A 23,300-nucleotide genomic window follows, 5' to 3' on the forward strand; every position below is an offset into this window, starting at 1 on the left:
CACACATTCCTATGCTTATTTATATACACATACTCCAAGGTTTGCATGAAGTTACCAATTTTGTGCACACTGAGGTGTAGCTCCACATGGTTTAGCTCTTTTAAGTCATGAAAAGAGGAGTCTGGGAGAAAATCAGTAAGTTACATAAAAGTTGGTAGAAGGTTATCTCGAAGGCCTCATATTAGCATAATTGGAGACCTACCCAGCAGTTAGGAAACACTTGTTCAATTAAGTGGGATGATTCTGGAGTGACTGGGCAAAGGAGAAATCCCAGCAAAGCCCACCCAGCTCCATGGCTGCTCCTTGTATCTCTGTAGACACATATACTTCCCACGTAGTATCTTGGAGACAGGAGGACAAGGGACAGTCTTCCAGGGTCTGTTCACTCGTCCCGGTGATCATTTTGAGGTTGGGAACCATCTTTAGTTCTTCAGTGCTTCTCAGCATAAGTACCTACAAATTGAAGATGAGCCATTTTTGAATGTGCAGAAATGGGTGCGTTCATATTTGGTTTTTGGAAGTCTAAATTGGTAGGCCTTTTAGAAAGCAATTTGGACCTAGCAAAAACAATTTGCTGGGGAATTTTAAAATCTGAGGTCAGTAGCCTAGCAGTTACAGGAGTTGTTGGGTTTTATATATATATATATATATATATATATTTTTTTTTTATGTATAATTTCTTTGTAACTTTCCAACTTTGAGTTTGTATTACCTAAAATGGAAAAAGAAAAACTAGTGAACTGCTTATTAATTATAATGAACACTATTTGTCAGGCACTATTATCAAATGGTTTGTGTGCATGAGGTCATTAAAGAAGCCCAGTGAGGTGTAGGTATATTAATCCCATTATCAACACTGGGAAACTTGTTTAGGGGCTGAAGAGCTTGCCTAAGGAGGCAAAGCTGGTAAGTGGCGGTAAATTGTGGTGAGAACTCCCATCTGTCAGACTCCAGAACCTAGGCTCTTAATGAACTTTGATGTTGTCTGTGATAGGATGGCATTGAAGCAGAGCTGGATGAAACCTACAGCCCTGGAGCTCAGAGGTTTTCTGCCAGAGCAGTGCTGGTTTCCTTGAGACCTAGATTTGGGAGTCTCCTTGGCTCCTATACTGTTTTCATCCTGCCAGCTGTTGGCCATATGCCTTGTCTGGCCAGCAGCGGTTCCCTGTATGGTTCTGCCCAGTTTTGAGTTCATACTGTGCTGGAGAAGGTAAAACCATAACCACACGTGTAACGCAGTTGTTTTTTTTTTAACCCCACCCAGCATTTTTCAAGAAAACATTACAATGACTACTAAACTTTTATTCCTGAAAGGGAATGGAAATGTTCTGTGATGAGACATTTTTGGACCTTGAGAGTGTGACAAAAGCAGACTTACTAGTTGCTATAGGATCATTTGCAATCACAAACTTAGAAATTAAAAAAGGTGTTTAAATCATAAAATGTTAACACTGCTGGCCTGGAAAATAATATTGACCAAAATTCTCAGCATATGATCAAATTTAGAACTAGTTTATAATTCTGAATAGCAACTGGGTGTTGTGCATCAGGCTGAGGCGAGTTTATTGGCGGTATCAAACTGATAACCTCTCTAGGTTGTTCGGCAGGGAGGAGAGGCCAGGGGTTAATGGAATTGAGTTGCTTTTTAGTACCTCTTGCTTGCCAGGTACTTGCATAGACATTTGTTCCTTCCAGCAATCCAGTGAAGTGCTATTGGCATTTGATTTTAAAATGTTAAGATGTGACTGGCCCTAGATGAAAAAGTAGGAAGGAGTCAGGCCTGAACGCAGTTCTACCGATTTCAGGTCAAGCACTCTCGTAACTCATGAACCACTAGAGTTCCCTTACCAAATGCCAAATGCTGGGAGCCGCTTTGATTCCTTAGTGACACTTAGGATTCTGAATCAACAGGTGCTATGATAGTTCTGTGAATTTACTTTATTTCAGTGTATGAATGCTCTTAGAGTTGTTCTTTTTTTTTTTTTTTTTTCCTCTCTTTTTTAACTACTCCCAGACCTCATCCAATCTGTTAGCAAGTCATAGGGCTCTATTTCCAAAATAGGCTCTCTGTTTTTCTACTTCTGCCATCTCATAGCTTTATCCTACTCTCTTCTTAGACTGGAGCCTTAAAACTGGGGACTCTTGGCCTTCTGTGATCCATTCTTTACATAGTAGTTTGAATGGTCCTTTACTATAAATGTAAATTAGGTCATTCAGTCAATGTAAATTAGATCCTTTAATGTAAACCTTTCCTGGCTTATTCAAACCCTTCAGTTGCTTCCCATTGTCCTTGGAATAAAGGTCATACTCTTTCCATGGTCTGATGTCACCTGGCAAGTGTCTACCTGCTGGACTTCCTCTCTTTTTTTTTTTTTTTTTTTAATTTTTTTTTTCAACGTTTTTTATTTATTTTTGGGACAGAGAGAGACAGAGCATGAACGGGGGAGGGGCAGAGAGAGAGGGAGACACAGAATCGGAAACAGGCTCCAGGCTCCGAGCCATCAGCCCAGAGCCTGACGCGGGGCTCGAACTCACGGACCGCGAGATCGTGACCTGGCTGAAGTCGGATGCTTAACCGACTGCGCCACCCAGGCGCCCCTGGACTTCCTCTCTTGTCACTGTCACCTAGCTCCCTGCTCTCCAGTCACACTGGCTGTGGTTCCTGTAACATAGTAGGCTTGTTTCTGTAATCAGGCCTCTGCTTGGTGGCTCTGCCCTTGCTGTCTGCTCGGCTGTCTCTTCCTCATCAGTCGGGTCTCAGCTCACATGTCTCTCGAGAGGGACCTTTCCTGATACTCCCCCACTTATTTCCTTTATGATACTCATTGTAATCTATATTTGTCTCATTAATTATCTGTTTATTATTATTGATTGGACACACTAATAAAACTTCATGACGAGAAAGGCTTTGTGTCTGGTTCTTTTTTTTTTTTTAAGTTTATTTATTTATTTTGAGGGGGGAATGAGTGGGGGAGGGGCAGAGAGAAAGGAGGACAGAGGATCCCAAGTGGGCTCTGTGCTAACAGCAGAGAGCCCGATGTGGGGCCCAAACTCAAGAACCACAAGATCATGACCTGAGCTGAAGTCTGACGCTTAACTGACTGAGCCACCCAGGCACCCTGTGTCTCGTTCTTTATTGTGTCTCCACGGTGTAGAATAGTGTCTGACATCCTGGCAATTCTTAAACAGAGTGTACTTACTGAACCAGTATAGTTCATTTTAAACCGTAAGCTTAATCTGTTGCCTGCAGTAATTTTTTTTTTACTGTGTAAGTGGTTATGTTTTATTTGGCATTGATGAGAATTTTCTGTTTCAGAAATAGAGTTGATTAAGAATTTTTTGGTTGAGGTAAGGCCTATGAGAATAGAAACATTGATGAAGTATTTCTTTGTATCATTTTAGAAAATCCTTAATGTATGTTAATTTTCAAGAGGTAATTAAATATTTACATTGAGTATATGAAACCATTGGATGTATGTCAAAAAGTGGGTAGGTTTTGGTTTTTATTTTTATTACCTTACTGCTTTGGGAAGCTTTTTGAACACAATTGATGAAAAATACCCTTTATATGTCAGTAGATGGCACCCTTGGTCATGGTTACTAGCATTAAAAAATAAGATTTTAGAATTTTAGAGGGAACAACTTTTAAAAATTAACATTCCTTTATTTTCTTTTTTTTTAAGTTTATTTATTTTGAGAGCGCAAGTAGGGGAGGGGCAGAGAGAGAGAGAATCCCAAGCAGGCTCTGCCCTGACAGCATGGAGCCTGATTCCTGGCTCGATCTCACAAACCATGAGACCATGACCTGAGCCGAAATCCAGAGTTGGATGGATGCTTAACTGACTGAGCCATCCAGGTGCCCCCATTTCCTTATTTTCAAGTTCAGTTGAGCAGTAGACCCTTTAAACAGCATAATCACCAAAAGGCATATCTTAATTGAGGACAATTTATTTTAGCAATAGTTGTCTAAAGCACTGAGCCAGAACAGAACAGTGTTACCATATTAACTATGTATCAGTTAAATTTTATCAGGGGACTTGGCCTTCACTGACAGGTAACCGAAGTTACATGTTACGTGAACTGACATGTAACCAGCCTTTGGTCTGGTCTTTCATGGGGTGGATATCCTAAGTAGCAAGAGTTAAAGACAGGCCAAGGAAGCTGAAAAAAGGAAGCAATAAGAGAAAAAAATCAGAAAAGTGGAAACCCAAGGAGGAAGAATTGATGGATAGGAGGTAGTTGAGCGCAGACTTGCTGTGAGGTGATGCTTGCTGATTATAATGAGCCTTTCCTTTTGCAGCTAAGACTGCCTTTTAACAGTTTGCCAGCACTTGGTTCTTACATGTTGTCTCTGCCATTGCAGGAACTTTGTGAGAATTTCAGTATATGGAAACACCATCCTTGTTCCAACTGGTGTATATCCAAAGGTCTCAGTATAATACCAGGACCAAAGTGTTACATGTCAGTCAGTCAGCCAGCCACATACTTAATGACTTCTAAAATCTCATGGACTTCTAAAGTAAGTTTCACCTTCTTTCTTTCAACAATGAATGCATTTTAGGTTTAGCACATTCAGAGGAGAGAGACTACATTTAGTAGTCTTACATGAGATGAAAGGCCTTATGCTTCTTTCATTTACTAGAGAGAAAAATGGTGAGTAGCATGTTTATATCCACAGTGATGCCACAATGTACTGTGGCAGGAAGTTGGTCTTTTAGGTTTTTTAAAGACTAGTTAGAAAGCAGTGCGTTTTGATAGGACTTGGTTTTAACTGACTTATATCATCCCTTGATTATTTACTGTTATTTCTTTTCTGTCTCTATTTTCTGAAATGTAAGCTCTCTAAGAAAGTCTTTGTTTTGTTTATGTCTGTATCCCCAGTGCCTGCCACATAATGGACTCTTAATAAGTATTTGTCAGATGAAGGACTAACTTAACAAATGTGGAGTAGGAATGTAAGCACACACAGCTTGAATTTTTCTAACCCAAAATTTATTACAATTTATATATAGTACCTTCCAAAGAGCTCAGAAAAAAAGTGTTTACATACATTTTTGTATATTCTCTAACTAACATAGGACAAATATATATTGCAATATAACATGTTAAAAGGGACCATCGGAGGCAAAGAAATATTCAGAAATTTGCAGAGGATAACAGAATGGTAGGAACCAAAAAAATAGATCATCTGACTCCTGATCCGTGCTGTTTTTATGATAAGCCTATAGGTTTTTTAATTGCAATGTTGGATAATCTTTCTGTTTTTTTTTGTGTGTGTTTTATTGAAATATACAAACAGAAGTACTTAAATCCTAGGAAGATAGCTTGATTAATTTTCAATGCTTTTTGTTTTTTTAAGAGCAGTTCTAAGTTTGCCGCAAAATTGAGGAGTCAGTACAGAGATTTCCCACGTACTCCCTCCCTTCACACATGTGTAGCTTTCCCCATCATCAGTATCCCCCACCAGAGCAGCACATTTGTTAGAGTTGATGAACCTGCATTGACACATCATAATCCCCCCAGAGGCTGTAGTTTACAGCTCACTCTTGGTATTGTGTGTTTTGTGGATTTAGACAAATGGTGTCTATCACTACCACTATGGTATCGTGCAGAGTATCTTTAATACCCTAGAAATCTTCTGGGGCTTGATGACTTTTTACAAAATGAAAATACCCATGCAGTCAGCATTCAGATTAAGAAATAGCATGGTGATTATTACTTCCCCAAGGATAACTGCTAACTTGATTTCTGACTTGATAGATTAATTTAGTCTGTTTTTGTACTTTATATGACTGGACTCACAGAATATGTTTTTCGGAGTTTGGTTTTCATTCTTTTCGTTCAGCGTGATATTAATGATACTCATCTATGTTACTGCACATAGGTGCGGTTTGTTTATTTTCGTCGCTGTGAACCTCAGAAAATTTGCTCCTTGTACTTTATCTAGCAAGAAATGTTAAAGACTTATGTGATGCTCTTTGAGAGGAATACAATTATTAGGCAGTTATAAAATCTAGTCTCCCATAATAGCATAAGATGAGTCACGTGAGGTTGGTTAGTGATTGTGGAAACTGATAGCATGAATATTCGATGGCACCGCTAATTACATATGTTCGTACGGTGGAGATCTGTTGAATCAGCTCTAAATAGTGGCAGAAACTATGTCAGAGTAGAGTTAGGCCTTTAACATGTGTGCTGTGTTGTTAGATCAGCACATAAAAGTACCAGCAAAAACCCAAACTCTTCTTCATTGGCCCCTAAGATAGTCTAATATTTCCCTGCTTTCTCAAAATGGTTTAACTTTCATGTTTACCCAGGAAGCACCATGGCGTGTGCTGCTGTCATGGTTCCTGGGTTGTTGCGAAGCTCTGTTGGCACCATCTGCGCTCAGGCTGCTTCGCTGAGATTGACGTCCGGTGCTTTGCGCCACCTTACTCTCACAAGGTGAGTTTTTGGCCCTGGTGTCGTTTGAGGTGATTCAAAGCCCTGACCTGTGGATGGCCGTGGGACTCCTGAAGGCACATCAGAACATCTGGCTCATATATGCATGCCTGTGGTAGACCGTTAAGCTTCAGTCAGATGTGCAGCTTTTCACCGACCACTTTCTAGGATCCATAATGTTACAGTGCGTTTTGAACAGTCATGATGTTACAGGGGAAACTAATTTAATTATTTTTGTGAAGATAATACTTAATAATCTAATTTTACTTTCTATTAAAGCATAATGAAATCCAAAAGGAAAACTGATCACTTGGAGAGAACTGCAAATGTCATTCGACGGGAGGTTTGTATCCTTGGGTGACGGCAAGTTTTTCGAGGCTTGGCAGTGCACCTGGTTACAACTGGCTCACAGGGAACCCCTCGATCCCTTTGAAGGACAATCCAGGAGAGTTTGTTATTTTTTTGTTCAGAACCTTTTCTGATAGGACATACGACAACTGATTTGAAAAGATGACAGCCAGATACTCAAATTTTTCATTTAAAGCTTAGAATGAATGGATTAATTTTTTTTTGGATTTCACTTTTTTTATTAAGTTTTCAAATTTTAATTCAAGTATAGTTAACATACAGTGTTACATTAGTTTAAGGTGTATAATGCAGTGATTTATTTTATTTTTTAAATACAATTTATTGCCAAATTGGCTAACATACAGTGAATACAGTATGCTCTTGGTTTGGGGGGTAGATTCCTGTGATTCATCGCTTACGTACGACACCCAGTGCTCATCCCGAGTGCCCTCCTCAATGCCCATCGCCCATTTTCCCCTCTCCCCTGCCCCCCCTTCAACCCTCAGTTTGTTCTCTGTATTTAAGAGTCTCTATGGTTTGTCTCCCTCCCTCTCTGTAACTATTTTTTTTCCCTTTCCCTTCCCCCATGGTCTTCTGTTAAGTTTCTCAAGATCCACATATGAGTGAAAACATATGGTATCTGTCTTTCTCTGACTGACTTATGTCACTTAGCATAACACTCTCCAGTTCCATCCACGTTGCTGCAAATGGCAGGATTTCATTCTTTCTCATCGCCAAGTTGTATCCCACTGTATATATAAACCGCATCTACTTTATCCTGAATGGATTAATTTTTGATGAAGGGAGTATGGCAGCAATTGAGGGACCTACCCTCACAGGTGTAATGTTTAGGGTTATATTTTAGGGATAGAACTTTAATAGCCTACAGTTTATGAGTAGCTTACTTCTTTTTTTTTCTTCTTCCTGTTCTTTGTTGTTGTTGTTGTTTCTTTCGGCACCCTGTCTCAAAGTCCTTGTACTTATCCCCACTTTAGAACAACTTATTTCATCAAAGGAGACAGCACTAACATCTGAGAAAGGAAGGTGGATGAGTTCTTGTTACCCTTGCCATGTGCAGATTTTTTCCCCACCATATTCAGACTCTAAAAAACTAATCTACCACCTGAAGGGGTGTCAAGGGCTGGGAAATAAAGGATCCTCACCCTTTACCTCAGTGAGTAACCCCATTTTCTTTTAAAAACATAAATTGGATATTTGATTTTGCTTTTTGAGTGAATCTTCACATATTTAGATATATTTATCTTAGTGTTGTAGTGTATTTAAGCTAGCAGTAAAAAAAAAACTTATATACTTCTCTAAACATTGTCAGAAGGGCGCCTGGGTGGCTCAGTCAGTTGAGCGTCTGACTTCCGCTCAGATCAGGATCTCACGGTTTGTGAGTTCGAGCCCCGCAATGGGCTCTGTGCTGATAGCTCAGAGCCTGGAGCCTGCTTCAGATTCTGTGTCTCCCTCTCTCTCTGCCCCATTCCCACTCATGGTCTGTCTCTCTCTGTCTTAAAAATAAATAAAACATTAAAAAAAAACCAACATGGTCAGAAATTGCATTGTTGTAAGAATTTACATTTTTGGTATTAATAGTAGGATACTTTTGTTTTGGAGTTACTCATTTTATATTAAAAATAACATACACTTAGGGGGTGCCTGGGTGATTCAGTCCGTTAAGTGTCCGACTTTGGCTCAGGTCATGATCTCGCAGTTTGTGACTTTTGAGCCCCATATCAGGCTCAGTGCTGACAGCTTAGAGCCTGCAGCCTGTTTTGGATTCTGTGTCTCCCTCTCTCTCTGCCCCTCCCCTGCTGGCGCTCTGTCTCTCTCTCTGTCTCAAAAATAAATAAACATTAGAAAAATAAAAAAAATAATAACATACCCATAGATATAACATGAAGCGGGATTCTAGAAATATTTAAGTTTAGACTTGAATATTTCCATAATTTTCAAAAAGATAAAATGCAAAGCAATAAGCTAATAAAAGGAGAAAAAAAAGGAGAGTGCTATCAGATTTACACTCCTAAAACTAATTTAACATGTGCACACATATATTAACATTTATAATATGTATGTATATGCATATACACATATAAATTTGCAAAGAGTAGATTTATATAACATAGCAAAGTAACAATTACTTGGCAATATGAGAATCCTCTACGAATATATCTGTGATTTAAAATGACAGTTTCCTTCTCATGTCTTCCTTCTCTCTAAAGATAAAAATCATCCTGGGGTATTTTTGTTTGTTGTATGTATAAAATCTAGTCATTTCTTATATTTATGAGAATGTAACAATCTGAAGAAAAGGAAGGTGCTCTGTCTATCCCTCTCCCCAAAAACCCATTTAACAAACACCAAAATGTTCTATAACCCTAAGAGAACAATTATTAATTACTTATTAGACTGCCAAAACACTTATAAAAAACAATGTATGGTATTTTACAATGAAATATTTACATATTTATGCTTTGTGAAATCCCATGCATCTGGAAAAACTAGGTATTTTTAAATAATAAATTCATCTGTTATTTACAAAGTTGTTTTGAATATTGTCATGCTGTCCAGTTAAATATAAAACTGAATAGCTCAAAGAGGATCAATAAAAAAATTTTTTTAATCTTTATTTATTTTTGAGAGAGGAGAGAGAGAGAGAGAAGGAGACAGAGCATGAGCAGGGGAGGGGCAGAGGGAGAGGAAGACACAGAATCCAAAGCAGGCTCCAGGCTCCAAGCTGTCGGCACAGAGCCGATGCAGGGCTCGATCTCAGGAACCATGAGATCATGACTTGAGCTGAACTCGGATGCTTAACCAACTGAGCCTCCCAGGCCCTCCGGACAATAAAATTTCCTATAAAATAGTAGGATACACTTTAAAAGACAATTGTTTAGGCCCTGCTTTTCAAGCTAATTCTAAAGAAAATTGCTTTGGGACCAAGTGTATGTAGTATGTTTGTGGATTCAGCTTTAGGCTGATGTGTTTTTTTGAAAAGTCCGTGTAAAATTAGTTCAGCATGATAGATTTATGGATCTGTAAAAATGAACTTTTCCCACTGATGATAAATATGAAAATACTTTTTTCTTTTTGGCTCACTTAACACACAAAAATGCTCATTTTGTAAATGTGTGATTTGTTAGGATTTCTGTTTAAAAAGTGAAATCTTGGGGGCACCTGGGTGGCTCAGTTGGTTAGCATCTGACTTCGGCTCAGGTCATGATCTTCCAGTTTGTGAGTTTGAGCCCCACGTCGGGCTTGCTGCTGTCAGTGCAGAGCCTGCATTGGCTCCTCTGTCCCTCTCTCTCTCTGCCCCACCCCTGTTTGTGCTCTCCCCAAAATAAATAAAACATTAATTTTTTTTTTTTTAAAGTGAGATCTTGCCAGTTTTGAAGAAAAAGCAGTTTATTTAACACGCTTGGACGGCACTCTTTTCTGTTGTATTTTGAGGCAGGTAGAATTAGAACGTGGCTTGGTATACTTTATCTGTAAAGGGCCAGATAGTATTTTAGGCTTCACGGGCAATGTTGTCTTAGTTACCACTACAAAACTCTGCCTTTGTTGTGTGAAATAGCCATATACGACATATAAACAAACCTGAGTGGCTGTATTCCAATAAAACAGTATTTACCAAAATGCCCAAATTTGGCCTGTGGATCATAGTTTGCCAATCCCTGAAGTAGAGTAGCATTTCAGAATTTTACAGGACAAAGTTACTGAGGCTGTCAGGGGTTATTTTGAGTGAAGTTTAAGAAAACCACACAGAAAGTTAATGTAAGCTCTAATAGAATGATTGCAAAGTTAAGAATTTTCATGCCCAGAGGTCGGAAAATGACAGGGGTCATTGCAACCATGGTATTACCTTGACAGAAGAACTTTCCAGTTGCAGCCCTTTTTTCGTTTGTTTCTGATTTCCTCTCCTCTCCTGAACAGAATGGAGGAGCTGGGAGGAGCTGGATAAAGCTAGATGGTGGCTGAGGTACAACTTCAGTGGGTATAGGTCAGCAAGGGCTCACCCCGATCCCTCCAGAGGATGGCTCCTAGCGGTAGAAGCAGGAGCCTGACCTTGGACTTGCCAGAATGAACAGTACCTCAGGCTGGGTCGAAATGGAACGGGACCACCGTCTCATACCACTTTTGCCTTTAATTTGTACTGCAAGTACACTTTATAGAAAGAGCTCCCAGCATGCCACTTGCTCTTCACTTCAAGTCTGTGAAGTAGTCTCAGAACGGGATAGCATCTGCATTGGATGAAAGAGGAAGTGGAGCCTAGGAGATACGCGAGGGGCGGCTCCCTGGACCAGAGGGGAATTGAGCCCCGTCTCTGACTCCTGGGCCAAAGGACCCTGCTGCCCCTCCTGGAGTGGGCAAAGAATGGAGCACTCACCCACCCAGAAATGTTTTTTCCTTCTTGGGCCTTGAGTTCCCTGCAAAGAACTTATTGAATGACCGTATTATGATGTTAATGCTTCTTATCTAAGGCTGTAAATGTAACCAGCCTGAGGTCATGCTGATGCAGGAAGCTGAGGTCTGAATTAGATGACATTTGACTGTTTGTGTTCAAGTGCGCAGTCTTTTCTTAAGGATCAAAGAATAAGCAGCCTGGGTAACCTTGGAAATGTCAAGGAGATAAGAGTAAGATTTTGTAATGCAGTAAGGATTGTAGAGGCGTGACTAAGATTTCACTGGAGGGTCACTCCATGCTTGGCCTCTAGAAGGCTGGCTCACTGAGCAAGAGGGACTGTCTATCAATTTGATGGGAGAGTTTGGTAAGGAAAGAATTTTTAAAATCACGAATTCTTATGCACTTATTTGGTAATATGCAAGACACTAGACTAGGTTTTGGGGTTGTGGCCCTGAGCACGATACATAAAGCCCTTCACCTCAGATTCTTAGTGGGACTGTGCTCAGAAGAGACTGATTCTATGCACCTAATTGATTGTGGAAAAACCACGAATCCTTTTGTAATTGTACTAGTTTGCTTCTTTTAGAAGTGTAAGCCTTATCCAAAAATGCTTATGTGTGTCATTACCCTTTTGTTGACAAAGCACTCGATTATATCAGGTTGCTGCTTGATTCTCACCAACCACCCCGGGAGGGAGGTGAAGGGATCCTTGCCCCCATTACCTGCACAGGTGAGGAAATTAAGACTTCAGAGACTTCGATGTGATGACCCTGATTCTTGATTTGCCTGGGCCAGCATCCTGTTTCACTCTCACAACTGCCCCGTTTTGGATGAAAATGACATTGTAGGCCTACATTTAAAGGACTGGCTTAAGTAAATGAAGGACTCAGTCTCTGAACTCAGACCTTTGATAATCAAACTGTTTTTTCTTTCTATGACAGCAAAAAAACGTGGCACTTGGTTCAGACAAAGTTTGACTGAGCCACACAATGGAAGATAAATTTCACATCTCCTCATCTCTGTTCCAAATTAAAACTTGACTTAAGTGTTACTGGATATAAGAAAGGAGAGATTGGGGCTGACACAGTGGTTAGTTAATAAAGTCAAATGGCTGGGCTCCTGGCACAGAGACCTTTGGGGGTCCTATGGTCCCTGTGTTGATTACTGAGCGTTGATAGTCTGCTTGACTTGTGATTTTGCTGAGGGTTGGGTTTGGGTGCGATGGGCTGCTTAGCTGAAGATCTGGACCGTGTCCTGAGTTTAACCCTTCCAATTCTCTGCTAGTCATCAGCTACGTTTTGGGAAGAGCGTCTGGTGGAATGGCCTTCTTCAACTTGGGGGCATGGGAGTAGGCATCTCTTTTTTTTTTTTTTTTCTTTAATTTTTTTTTTAACGTTTATTTATTTTTGAGACAGAGAGAGACAGAGCATGAACAGGGGAGGGGCAGAGAGAGAGGGAGACACAGAATCTGAAACAGGCTCCAGGCTCTGAGCAGTCAGCCCAGAGCCCGACGCAGGGCTCGAACTCACGGACCACAAGATCATGACCTGAGTCGAAGTCGGCCGCTTAACCGACTGAGCCACCCAGGCGCCCCGGCATCTCTTTAATATGCAGTGTTTCTAACCATTGGGCACCTAATTTGCTGTGCTTGTCAGAGTCTGATAGAGACTCTCGTACAGATTATCCAGCCTAGGATGAGCAGTAGTTGGCATTCCAGCCCTACCACTCTGTCAGTTCTGACGGCAGAGCATGGTGGGGTGAAACCTCAGGCATCCGCAGCTGAGAGGTAGCTGTGTGGCTTATAGGGGACCTGGGCTCTAGTCTTTTGGTGAAACTCCCAGGGAGCTCTAGTCTGATGGCCCCGGCAGTAGGCCTGTGGCTCGTCAGGGTGCACGACTCACTCTGTGAGTGGAAACCTGCAAAGACAGAGGCTCCTTGGAGGAAGGCCCAGCTTAGCAGTGTTGGAGCCACAGTATCCAGCACAGCGCTGATGGAATAGGCACTCATTACACATTTGTTGAGTAGAGCAAACAAGTGTGAATCCCACCTCTGTGGTCGATTACCTGCACTGCCCTGGATGGGTCACTTTGTCAAGTCAGGATGGTGACGCACTCCACCTCAAGAGATGAAGTGGCAATGCAATGTGTTCTGTAGGCACTGCCTGTATTGCTACTTTTTAGCTATGCCTAGAGCTGGTTAATGTCTAAAATGTACAGTGTCAGTGCTCTTCACTGACACACTTCTGCTCAATAAATTAAGTCATCTAAAAGGCAAGGCTCTTTTCCATTACTCGCCATTATTTCCATTATTCCATTATGCCATTGTTATTATCCAATCAGCTGAAATAGATTTTATTTTAGGTCCAGCAGACATGTTTTGAGTGCCTGCTGTGTGCCCAGCCCTGTTCTAGGGGCAGGAAATACAACAGTGCAGGCAAAGCCCCTGCTGTCTGTGGAGCTTCATTCTGGTGCAGATAAGCCAGAGAATGTCGGATGTGATATATCCTTAAAGTAATAAAACAGGGTAATTTTGTCATGGGAGGCAAGAATGGCTGGGGACGGGGGTGCTGTTTTAAATTGATGTGTAACATTGGAACCAAGACAAGAGGAAAAGAGCCAGCCACGTGCACAGCATCTCTGGCAGAGGAACAGACAAGAGCCAGGCCTTGAGGCAGGACTAGCTTGAGATGTTCAGAGGAAGGTAGTAGGATGAGAGGTAGGCAGGGCCCAGGTTGTATAAACTATTATGGCCTTGTGCAGGGAGTTGGGATTTTATTCTAAAGGGGGTGGAAATTTTATTTTATTTATTTTAGAGGGAGAGAGAGAGTACAAGTTGGGGAGAGAGGCAGAGGGAGAGAGAAAATCTTAAGTAGGCACTACGCTCAGTGTGGAGCCCAACTTGGGGCTCGATCCCAGGACCCTGGGATCATGACCTGAGCAGAAATGAAGAGTCAGATGTTCAGCTGACTGAGCCACTCAGATGCCCCGGGGCGGGGGGGGGGGGGGGTGGGGGGGTGGGGGAGGAATGGAAGGTTTTAAGCAGGGAAATGACATATGATTTACATTTTAAATGGGCCATCTATTTGCCTGGTAGGACACTGGGCTTTTGTTGTGGTTTGACACCAGTTGGAAGCTATTGACACAGTCCCAGGAGAGGTGATGGTGGCTTAGAGTAGGGTGATAGGGATGGAGAACAGTGGGCGGATCTAACAGGGGTAAGGCTGATGGCATTCACAGATTTGCGTTGGGGGCTGGGTGCAGTTAGTAAGAGGAGAAGAAACCAAGAGATATCTAGCTTTGGGATTTGAATAATCCAGGTAGATAATGATGGAGAAGGACAAGTTGCAGGAAAGGAAATAAAGTGCTTGATTTTGGAATAATCTGAGGTGGGAGGGTGGAATGTGGGTAGAGTTACAGATAAGACAAGATTAGCCTTGAGTTTTATCACCTATCAACTGTTGAATGTGGGTCATGTTTATAATGGAGATTCATTGTACTATTTCTATTAGTTCTGTGTATGTTTAAGTTTTCCATAATAATACAAAGGAAGAAACTTGGGGAGATAAAAGAGTTTTGTGTTGGATGTGTTGTTTGAAATGGAAATTGAAATCAGCAGTTGGGTATGTGAGTTTGGAGTTCACTGCTGGAAATAATAGGTTGTAAGCCATGTAGAGAGTGGGGGAAGAAGGCCTGGAACTCAGCCCTGGGGTGTGTCAACATTTAGAGGTGAAGCAGAAGAGGAAAGGGCCAGCGAGGCCTGAGGGAAATCAGCAGGGTGTTGGTGAACCCAGGAGAAAGTGTTTCAAAGGCGGAGTGGCCAACTGTGCTGAACTCTGCTGAGAGACGTCACTGGATTTAGCAAAATGGATGGTTGGTGACCAGAATGACTGGTAATACATTGCTGAGAGTGAAAGCCTGACTAGACTGTGCTGAAGAGAGAATGGGAGATAAGAAATTGGAGCCAGGGCCATATATAATTTTTGAAAATGTTTTATGTGAATAGGAACAGATCAATGATGAGACAGTTGGATTAAGGGAGAGGATTGTTTTGTTTATATTTTGAGAAGCAGCAAAGCACAGTGGCCAGGTGTCCGGATTTGAATCTCTGTTTTGCCACTTATGAGCCCTGGGAGCTCAGTTTTCTCATATGTAAAATGGGAATGATGATAATAATACCTGCTGACTAGGGTTGTTGTGAAGAATGAATGAATGAGTGTATGTGAAGTGCCTGGCAGATGGTAAGTTACACACAGGTGTTGGCAGCTGATGTGAGGTGGAAGATGCGAGTGCTCGCGTGTGTCTAACAGAGAGGGCCAAAGGGGGTGATGTATGCTGGAGAAGGCAGAGAGGAAACTCAGCCCAAGTGGACAGGGTAGCCTTTGGTGGGAGCAGGGAGAGTCCATTTGTCATGCCGGGACCTGGTGTTGACAGAAGTTGTCACTTGACAGAAATTTGTGATCTTTCCTTTTCAGCAAATCCCTTCAGTAAAACCGCTTTCTTCTAGTTAGATTCCTATTCATCAGATTGGTTTTCTGCCACAATTTAAGTAATTTCTCTGGACCTTGATCTCCTCATGTGTGAAGTGATGTACTATTTTTTTCATGCTTATTTATTTTGAGAAAGAGAAAGAGAGAATCCCAAGCAGGCTGCATGCTATCAGGACAAGGCCTGACATGGGGCTCAGTCTCATGAACCTGTGAGATCATGACCTGAGCTGAAATCAAGAGTCGGACGCTTAACCAACTGAGCCACCCAGACACCCCAAAATGATGTTCTATTTTGAATAATGACTGAATTTTCCTTTGACTCTGAAATTCTCTATGCCCTAACTGTATTTTTGTTTAAAGTTATCTCTAATCCTGGCTTTGTCTAAATTTTTAAGCCAGCAAACGAATGAATGGGAGTAAACAGAGGAAGCCAGTCAGGTTTCCCACAGAAAGACCTATTTCCTGCGCAGAGACTTTTGCAGCAGCAATAACATTAAAATATCCTACATAAAACCAGTTTTTAAAATCAGTATGATGGAATTTCCTTTTAGATGCTGACCCCGTCAAACCATTAGAAATGTGTGCTAGTAAAAGTTGGCAAATGCATTGTTATTTTATTGAACAGTAGAAGAGTCTAAATATTATTTTATGGAAAACTTCATTTCCTGCCATGTGTTTTAACTTAGGACATGGCTAGTTGAGCCGTTAGTTGTGAAACCTTTTGATCCATTAAGCATGAGAACAAGTACAAATGTTAAAACATATAGTTTCCCCATCATGTTTTGCTTACTCATAAAAGTAGAGAAAGCTGTGTATAACACAGGCCATGATTATAGTCCTTAATTATATGAAACTAGCTTCAGAGTAAAATAAAGATGTGGCTTTCAAAAAGATATTGCTAATGTTTTTAATCTGCATTACTAGAAATCTTTATAAAGTATGTGGATTCGCATTAGTTGAATAAAATAAAGTGTTAATAGGAAGGCACATCTTTAAAAAATCACGAATCGTGCAATGTATTTTGTGTGACCAGATACAGCAGTTTTGCCCAGATTATTAGGACTAATAGCAACAGGTGTATTACTGTTTGTATTAATTGCAACAGACATAAAGCATCTGGGAACATTTTTGGTCATAGAGACTGTCTACATGAAAACAGGACCTTTCAGTAGAAAGTATAACTTCTTTCCTTTCTTCACTGAATTTTATATTTGAACATTAGCAAGTTAGTGGTGATTTCATTTTGTACATTCTAGCATTTGACTGTGAGGCATGCTCACCTTGCAGCTGAAATTCAGTACACACCCCCCTGCCTCCGCCCTTGATTATGAACGTTGGTTTCCCTGCCACCAGGTGACTCTTTAGGGTGTGTTTCAAGCTTATATATGTCTTGTTTTATCAGTGAATCTGATAGATGCCAGTTAAACGGAAAGAATCTAGCTCTTGGCTATGTTTTTACAGATTATAATATTAAAAGAAAATAATGTTTATAAAATAAACATTTTTTTGGTAAATCTGAAAAAAAAAATGAGCATAATACTGTAATGGGGAGTCCTGTGGTGATTCCTAATAGTTGTTTTTGTAATAAGATATTTGAAATTGTGTGGCAAACAAAGGAAGAGTCCTTGTTCTAGTGAAGAAATCCCTGTCTTCCCTTACCTCTCTCACAGTTTTAAACATGAATCTCGATTTTTCTATAGTGGTTACCCCTGCCCCCTTCGTCCCTTTTCTTTTTAAACAACAAAAGGCCCCTGAACTTCTACTAGTTTTTGTTCAGGAAACCAATTTTAAGTGACTTTAAGTTAGAGTTTTCATGTATTCTGCAAATAGTTGCTGAGTCTTACTATGTGTTGGGCCCTGTGCTTGATCTAAGGAGTATCAGGTATAGATTCTACCCTACACCTGACCTCAGGAGGCTTGTGGTCTTGTGTGATGGAAGAGACGTGTTCATGAGTTCTTACAGTTACATCAATATGTGCAGAGTGTGATAAGAAGATGGAAACATTGGTAGAGTTGAGAGGCTGGGGAAAAGCAGGAAAACCTCAGACAGGGGTTAGGCTTTGAGCAGGGCCTGGAAAGGTGGGCAGGAGGTTGACAGAACTGAGAGGTGCCTGCCCAATGACTCAGGCAGGCTTTAGGGAGGCAGGCAAATGTCAGATGCCTTTGGGGACCAGCGAATTAGCCAGTTTGGCTGGTAAACACTAGCATAGGGATAGAGGAGGGCTTAAGCTACAAAGGCCTTTTAGCATTTTTTTTTTTTTTTTTTTGAGTTGAGTATTAGCCCCTGAAGGTTTTTGAGGTGGAGAATAACTTGGTGAGGTCAGAATATTAGCAGTATTTACCTGTTGGCTGCTTTGAGAGAGACAGGAAGGAGTCTAAGGCAGCAGTTCACGTGAGAAGAAATTCTTGGCTGAGGATGCTGGTGAGTGAGCACAGGGAGGAAAAGACATGAGCTGAATTCATGGAACTTATTCATGGTAGGGACAGAACGCCTAGAAGAGAGTCAAAGATTCTGTGTGTGTGTGTGTGTATGTGTGTGTGTGTGTGTGTGTGTGTGTGTGCATATGTGTGTACCAGTTGAAAATGGATTTGACTCTCTTGCATCCAAGATGAGCCCTGACTAGAAATCCTGATGATGGAAAGCAGCCATTCTGTAGGGTGCCCTGAGGGCAGAAGCCGCTTTCTCCATCTGCCTCTTCAGTGCCAGGCAGCACATGCTCAAGAAATGCCTGTAGAAGGGATGAATATTGTAGATTTAGTTGGACACATAAGTGAGTTTACGCTTGGGATGGGACTAACAAGTGATGAAGGGCCAAGCACAGCTAGGTTTGAAGCCAGACTCGGCCACTCCTGACTGATCCTGAGCAAGCTGCTACACCTTTCTGTTTCCTTATGTACAGAATAGAGGGTAAGAACACCATCTGTTGGGATATAATATGATTATTCATATTGACTGAATGAATTGGTGTACATGAGACATCTAAGCCTGTACCTGGATGCCCCTCAGACATTGGCTGCTGTTACTCACAGGGGAGTGTAGATGTGGGCCTGATTGCCAGCAAAGTAATGAGGAGTTGGGGTGGGGGTTAGTAGCTTTGGGAATGGCTGACAGCCTTGGCCAAGAGATAGGAGAGGGGGTGGGAGTGAGGCAGTTTAGACAGAGTGCCCAGTGGGGAAGGGCAAGGAAGAAAGGTAAAGGAGCAAGGACCGGGTTGGAGAGGCAGGAGGGGACCCTGTAGAAGAGTTCAATGTCAGCTATCCCAGGCAGAAGAATGTTTCAGGATGGAAGGGAAGTAAAAAGTATCAAAATCAGGGGCGTCTGGGTGGCTCAGGTCATGATCTCGTGGTTCACCAGTTCGAGCCCCGCATCGGGCTCTCTGCTGACAGCTCTGAGGCTGGAGCCTGCCTCACACTCTGTGTCTCCCTCTCTCTCTGTCCCTCCCCCACTCATACTCTGTCTCTCTCTCTCTCTCTCTCTCTCTCTCAAAAATAAGTAGCACATTAAAAAAAAATTTTTTTAAAGTGTCAAAATCATAGAGCTCAGAGAAGGCAAGAACTGAGCCTGGACATTTGAGTTCATTTGTTCAGGCAGACATCATTAGAACCTGTTGCTAGAGAACAGAAGCTGAGTTACCTGTGTTTACCGAGCGCCTCAGAAGATTCTGTCAGATAAGGAAGTATCAGAGGCAGAGATTAAAGGCCAAATTTCGGGGCGCCTGGGTGGCGCAGTCGGTTAAGCGTCCGACTTCAGCCAGGTCACGATCTCGCGGTCCGTGAGTTCGAGCCCCGAGTCAGGCTCTGGGCTGATGGCTCGGAGCCTGGAGCCTGTTTCCGATTCTGTGTCTCCCTCTCTCGCTGACCCTCCCCCGTTCATGCTCTGTCTCTCTCTGTCCCAAAAATAAATAAAAAACGTTGAAAAAAAAAAATTAAAAAAAAAAAAATAAAGGCCAAATTTCTAAAGTTGCTTGAAGACAATAAGGCTTTTTTAAAGCTTATTTATTTTGAGAGAGAGAGAGAGAGAGAGACAGCGAGCTGTGGGGCCTGAACCCACAAACCATGAGATCATGACCCACTCTGAAATCAAGAGTCGGATGCTTAACTGACTTAGCCACCCAAGTGCCCCCACTATGGCTTTTTAAGTTTGTTCTAGCAAATAGATAGGACGGGGTACAAAGGCCACTGTACTTTACAGGTTCTTCTCGTCCTCTATGAGAATAGGCCTCCTGGGGGTGTGTAGTGCTCATTCTGCAAGGTCCTACATGGAAAGCACTGGTATGGTGGTATATATAACAATAATGAGAGAATAAAATGTAATGTATAATGTAATAAATAAATACTAGTAAGCTAATTATAATGAATGCCGTGAGATACGTTGTAACAGACACTTAATGAGTACTTAATTATGAACCAGCAGCATTATAAGTGCTTTGCACATATGATCTCATTTAATCACCAGCAGCTCTGAGGTACAGGTGTTGTTGACCTTATTTTATAACCGAGAGGGGCTGGGTAATGTGCTCAGGGTCACACGGTTGGTAAGTGCGTGCTGGGGCCGGGATTATATACCCGGCAGTGTGGTTACAGAACATGTGCTGTTAGCAGCCACACTATGCTGCTTCCTTTTATTTTGGAAGGCAGATGGCGTTAGGTGTCCTGCCTGATGAACAGGAGGTCTAGAGAGAGGAACTGTGGCCCTGAAGGAAGGGGCTGGTGGGAGTGGGGGAGCACAGGTTTGGAGAGGATGGGCAAGACTAGGATCAGAAACTCGGGGAGATGGTCAGTGTGGAAACTGACCTACTTGCTCTCAAGGAGGGGAGAAGGAGGACAGGCAAAAATCCAGAGGAAGAGAGGCAAGAGATTTTATGGGAGCAGGAGAAAGATAAGACATTTTCAGAGATATTTTGAGTCGGTGAGGGAGACCACCATTCATCTGGAGAATTTTGCAGTGGGTTTTTAAGAATTGCTTCCCACTGGTCATTTGATTAAACCTAGTCCTATGGGAGAAAGGGGTTGAGGGGGAGCAGTGTTAGGGTGTGAGGTTCATTGACCTTGACAGCTTTCCAAGGCACCCTTTAGTGGAGCCGTGAAACTAACACCATCCAAGGAGAATGACTGTATTTTGGTCACCTGCTACTGCTTTGATTTGCTTCCAGAAGTGGAGTTGAATGGCAGTAGGAGGTTGAGGAAAGAGTCATGTTGTCTTTTTTGTGACAAGATGTTCTGAAGATGTCATGTGAAGATGTCTCAGATTTCAGGAGGAAGAAAAACCCAAAGGTGGAAGAAACAAAGAATGAAGGAAGCAGAGGCATTTTGAACTCAAGAGCTGCTGAGGTGTGGATGACACTGAGGAGTGCCTGGCTCAGACCTTAGAATTTTCTAGAAACCAGATACGTTGTTTAGGATAGTGCTTCTCAAACTATCTGTAGCGAGGAGCTATTTTTGATATTGTTCTAAGGCTGTGGACTGTTTATATTTTGGCAAATATCAACAGTGAATTAGAAAAAATAAATTACAAATCATAGGGAATACAAACCCAATTTGTTGTCTATTATTAGATTCAACAGACTCTGTGAAATTGCTAAAAATAAGTTGCTAAGTGCTTGTAATTTCTGAAATTAGCTTGTCATGGACTTCTTACTGGCTCAGAACAAACATAGGCTCGTAGCTGACAGTGGGTTTCACTTTGTGTATGTTGTCTGACCGAGAATTTAGACACCAGGCAGATGGTTCACAGGGTTCCAGTTCCCCAAGCTCTTTCCAGATTATCCAGCCTGGTGCATGGAATATACTAGACACTCAACATGTAAACACTTGTTAAACAGCCCCTTTAAGAGATGATTTTGAAATGTGTGGGTGGCTCAGTCGGTTAAGCACCTGACTTCAGGTCATGATCTCGCAGTTTGCAAGTTCAAGCCCTGCATTGGCCTCTGTGTTATTAGCGCGGAGCCTGCTTCGGATCCTCTGTCTCCCTCTCTCTTTGCCTCTCCCCCACTCTCTCTCAAAAATAAACATTTAAAATTGTTTTTTGAACATTTATTTATTTTTGAGACAGAGAGAGAGAGAGCATGAACAGGGGAGGGTGAGAGAAAGAGGGAGACACAGAATCTGAAACAGGCTCCAGGCTCTGAGCTGTCAGCACAGAGCCCGACACGGGGCTTGAACCCACGGACCGCGAGATCTGTATTCTGCTGAATTTGTGGGGCCCCTGGGTGGCTCAGTCGGTCAAGCTCCCACCTCTTGATTTCGGCTCAGGTCATGATCTCAGGGTTGTGAGATTGAGCCCTGTGTCAGGCTCAGCTTGGAATGTGGAACCTGCTTGGGATTCTCTCTCTCTCCCCCTCTCTCTCTGCTCCTCCCCCACTGTGTCCTCTCTCTGTCTCAAAATAATAAACTTTAAAAAAAAAGAAAGAGAGATGATTTTTATATGCAGAATAAAATTTGAATAGTTTGAATGCAAGTCTCTCAAAAATAAGATAACTAAAATTTGTTGACCTGGTGGTAGGCAGCATTTTAAAGCAAAGTGCTCTTTCCCTTGTTTTGCAGTTTACAAAAAACCACATCTTTGTAGGTTTCAAGAAACCTTAGTTACCAGAAAGCATAGTTTATTTCTCACGTGTGTACACACTAACCTCAGCCACAGTTCATCTTTTGTCTCTAGGTCGTGTCGGCCGCTAAGGTTTGTGGGGCTGCTGCTGAGTCACCATCAGTGAAAAGGCTCCACCTGCTTGTTGCTGATAAAGATTTTTCTTTTAAAGCTGGCCAGTGGTAAGTGGCTTCTCTCTTTCCTTGGTGTTTTGTGTTCAAGGAGTTGCCATCAAATAGCAGGGCTTAGTTTTTCTTCTGGAAAGGACTACATTGGCTGGCTGTTTCTCCTGAGGAGTAGGAATTCTAGACCATCCCCATTCAGGGGGGGCCTCCTTTGGGCACGGAGAGAGAATCTGATTCATTTCCTTGCCTCGGAGCTCACCTTGGTTTTGAGCCCTTGACCTTCTCAGTCGTGTATGAAAATTGCTGCCTTGAGTTTTGTGGATTGAAACAAAGCAGTTAGTTCTGAGCCAGGGACCTGACATCTCTGATAATTATGCTCTTCAGGAATGGTCGCTATAATAGAATGCACTGGAATAATCTAATCTGCTTGAGTTATTTGTTGCTGGAGATTGATACATTTTAAAAAATTAGCCTTTGTGTCAAATACAGAATAAACACAGCAGTCTGAAAAGGAGAATACCCAGTTATGTCACAGAGCTGACCACCTTCTTGACTGAATTCCCGTATCAGTTGTCTGAGTTGAGTTTAAGTATTTTGCTGAATTTATTACCAGGATCCCCCAACCAGGCCCAGCCTGCATCACACTCCTGATTCTGTCCGATTTGACACCAAGGACCAGTCAGAATACAGACAGGGTGGACAGCCCAGCTGTCCCACCGTTCCTGTGAATGGCCTCCCTGAGTTGCAATTCAAGTTGAATTGTAAATAAAGCAACTTGTATTTCCTTAGGAAAGGTGTGTTTGGGTGTATGTTTCCTTTATTTAAATAAAGCATTCATTTCCAAGTGAATTTCTGGCATGTCAATCTTGGTAGTCTTTCTTAGGAGTCACTTGACTAATTTTGGCAGTC

At 41.9% G+C, this 23,300-nt stretch overlaps 1 protein-coding gene across 3 annotated transcripts in view; it reads left to right on the forward strand.

Annotated features, from left to right (window-relative positions):
* The window catches only part of OXNAD1 (oxidoreductase NAD binding domain containing 1), a 42,026-nt gene that overhangs the window by 1,188 nt on the left and 17,538 nt on the right, over window positions 1-23,300 (forward strand). The window contains exons 2-5 of one of the 3 annotated variants that reach the window (XM_049629853.1): window positions 4,364-4,519; window positions 6,318-6,444; window positions 6,721-6,784; window positions 22,342-22,448. In XM_049629853.1, coding sequence (XP_049485810.1) covers window positions 6,326-6,444; window positions 6,721-6,784; window positions 22,342-22,448 — 290 coding nt within the window. In that variant the 5' untranslated portion in view covers window positions 4,364-4,519; window positions 6,318-6,325. Of the gene's footprint in view, window positions 1-4,363; window positions 4,520-6,317; window positions 7,964-22,341; window positions 22,449-23,300 lie in introns of those variants that run through there. The other 2 variants (XM_049629854.1, XM_049629855.1) reach the window with 2 other exon arrangements.

This window comes from Panthera uncia, chromosome C2 (assembly GCF_023721935.1).
Source record: "Panthera uncia isolate 11264 chromosome C2, Puncia_PCG_1.0, whole genome shotgun sequence".
Lineage (NCBI taxonomy): Eukaryota > Metazoa > Chordata > Mammalia > Carnivora > Felidae > Panthera > Panthera uncia.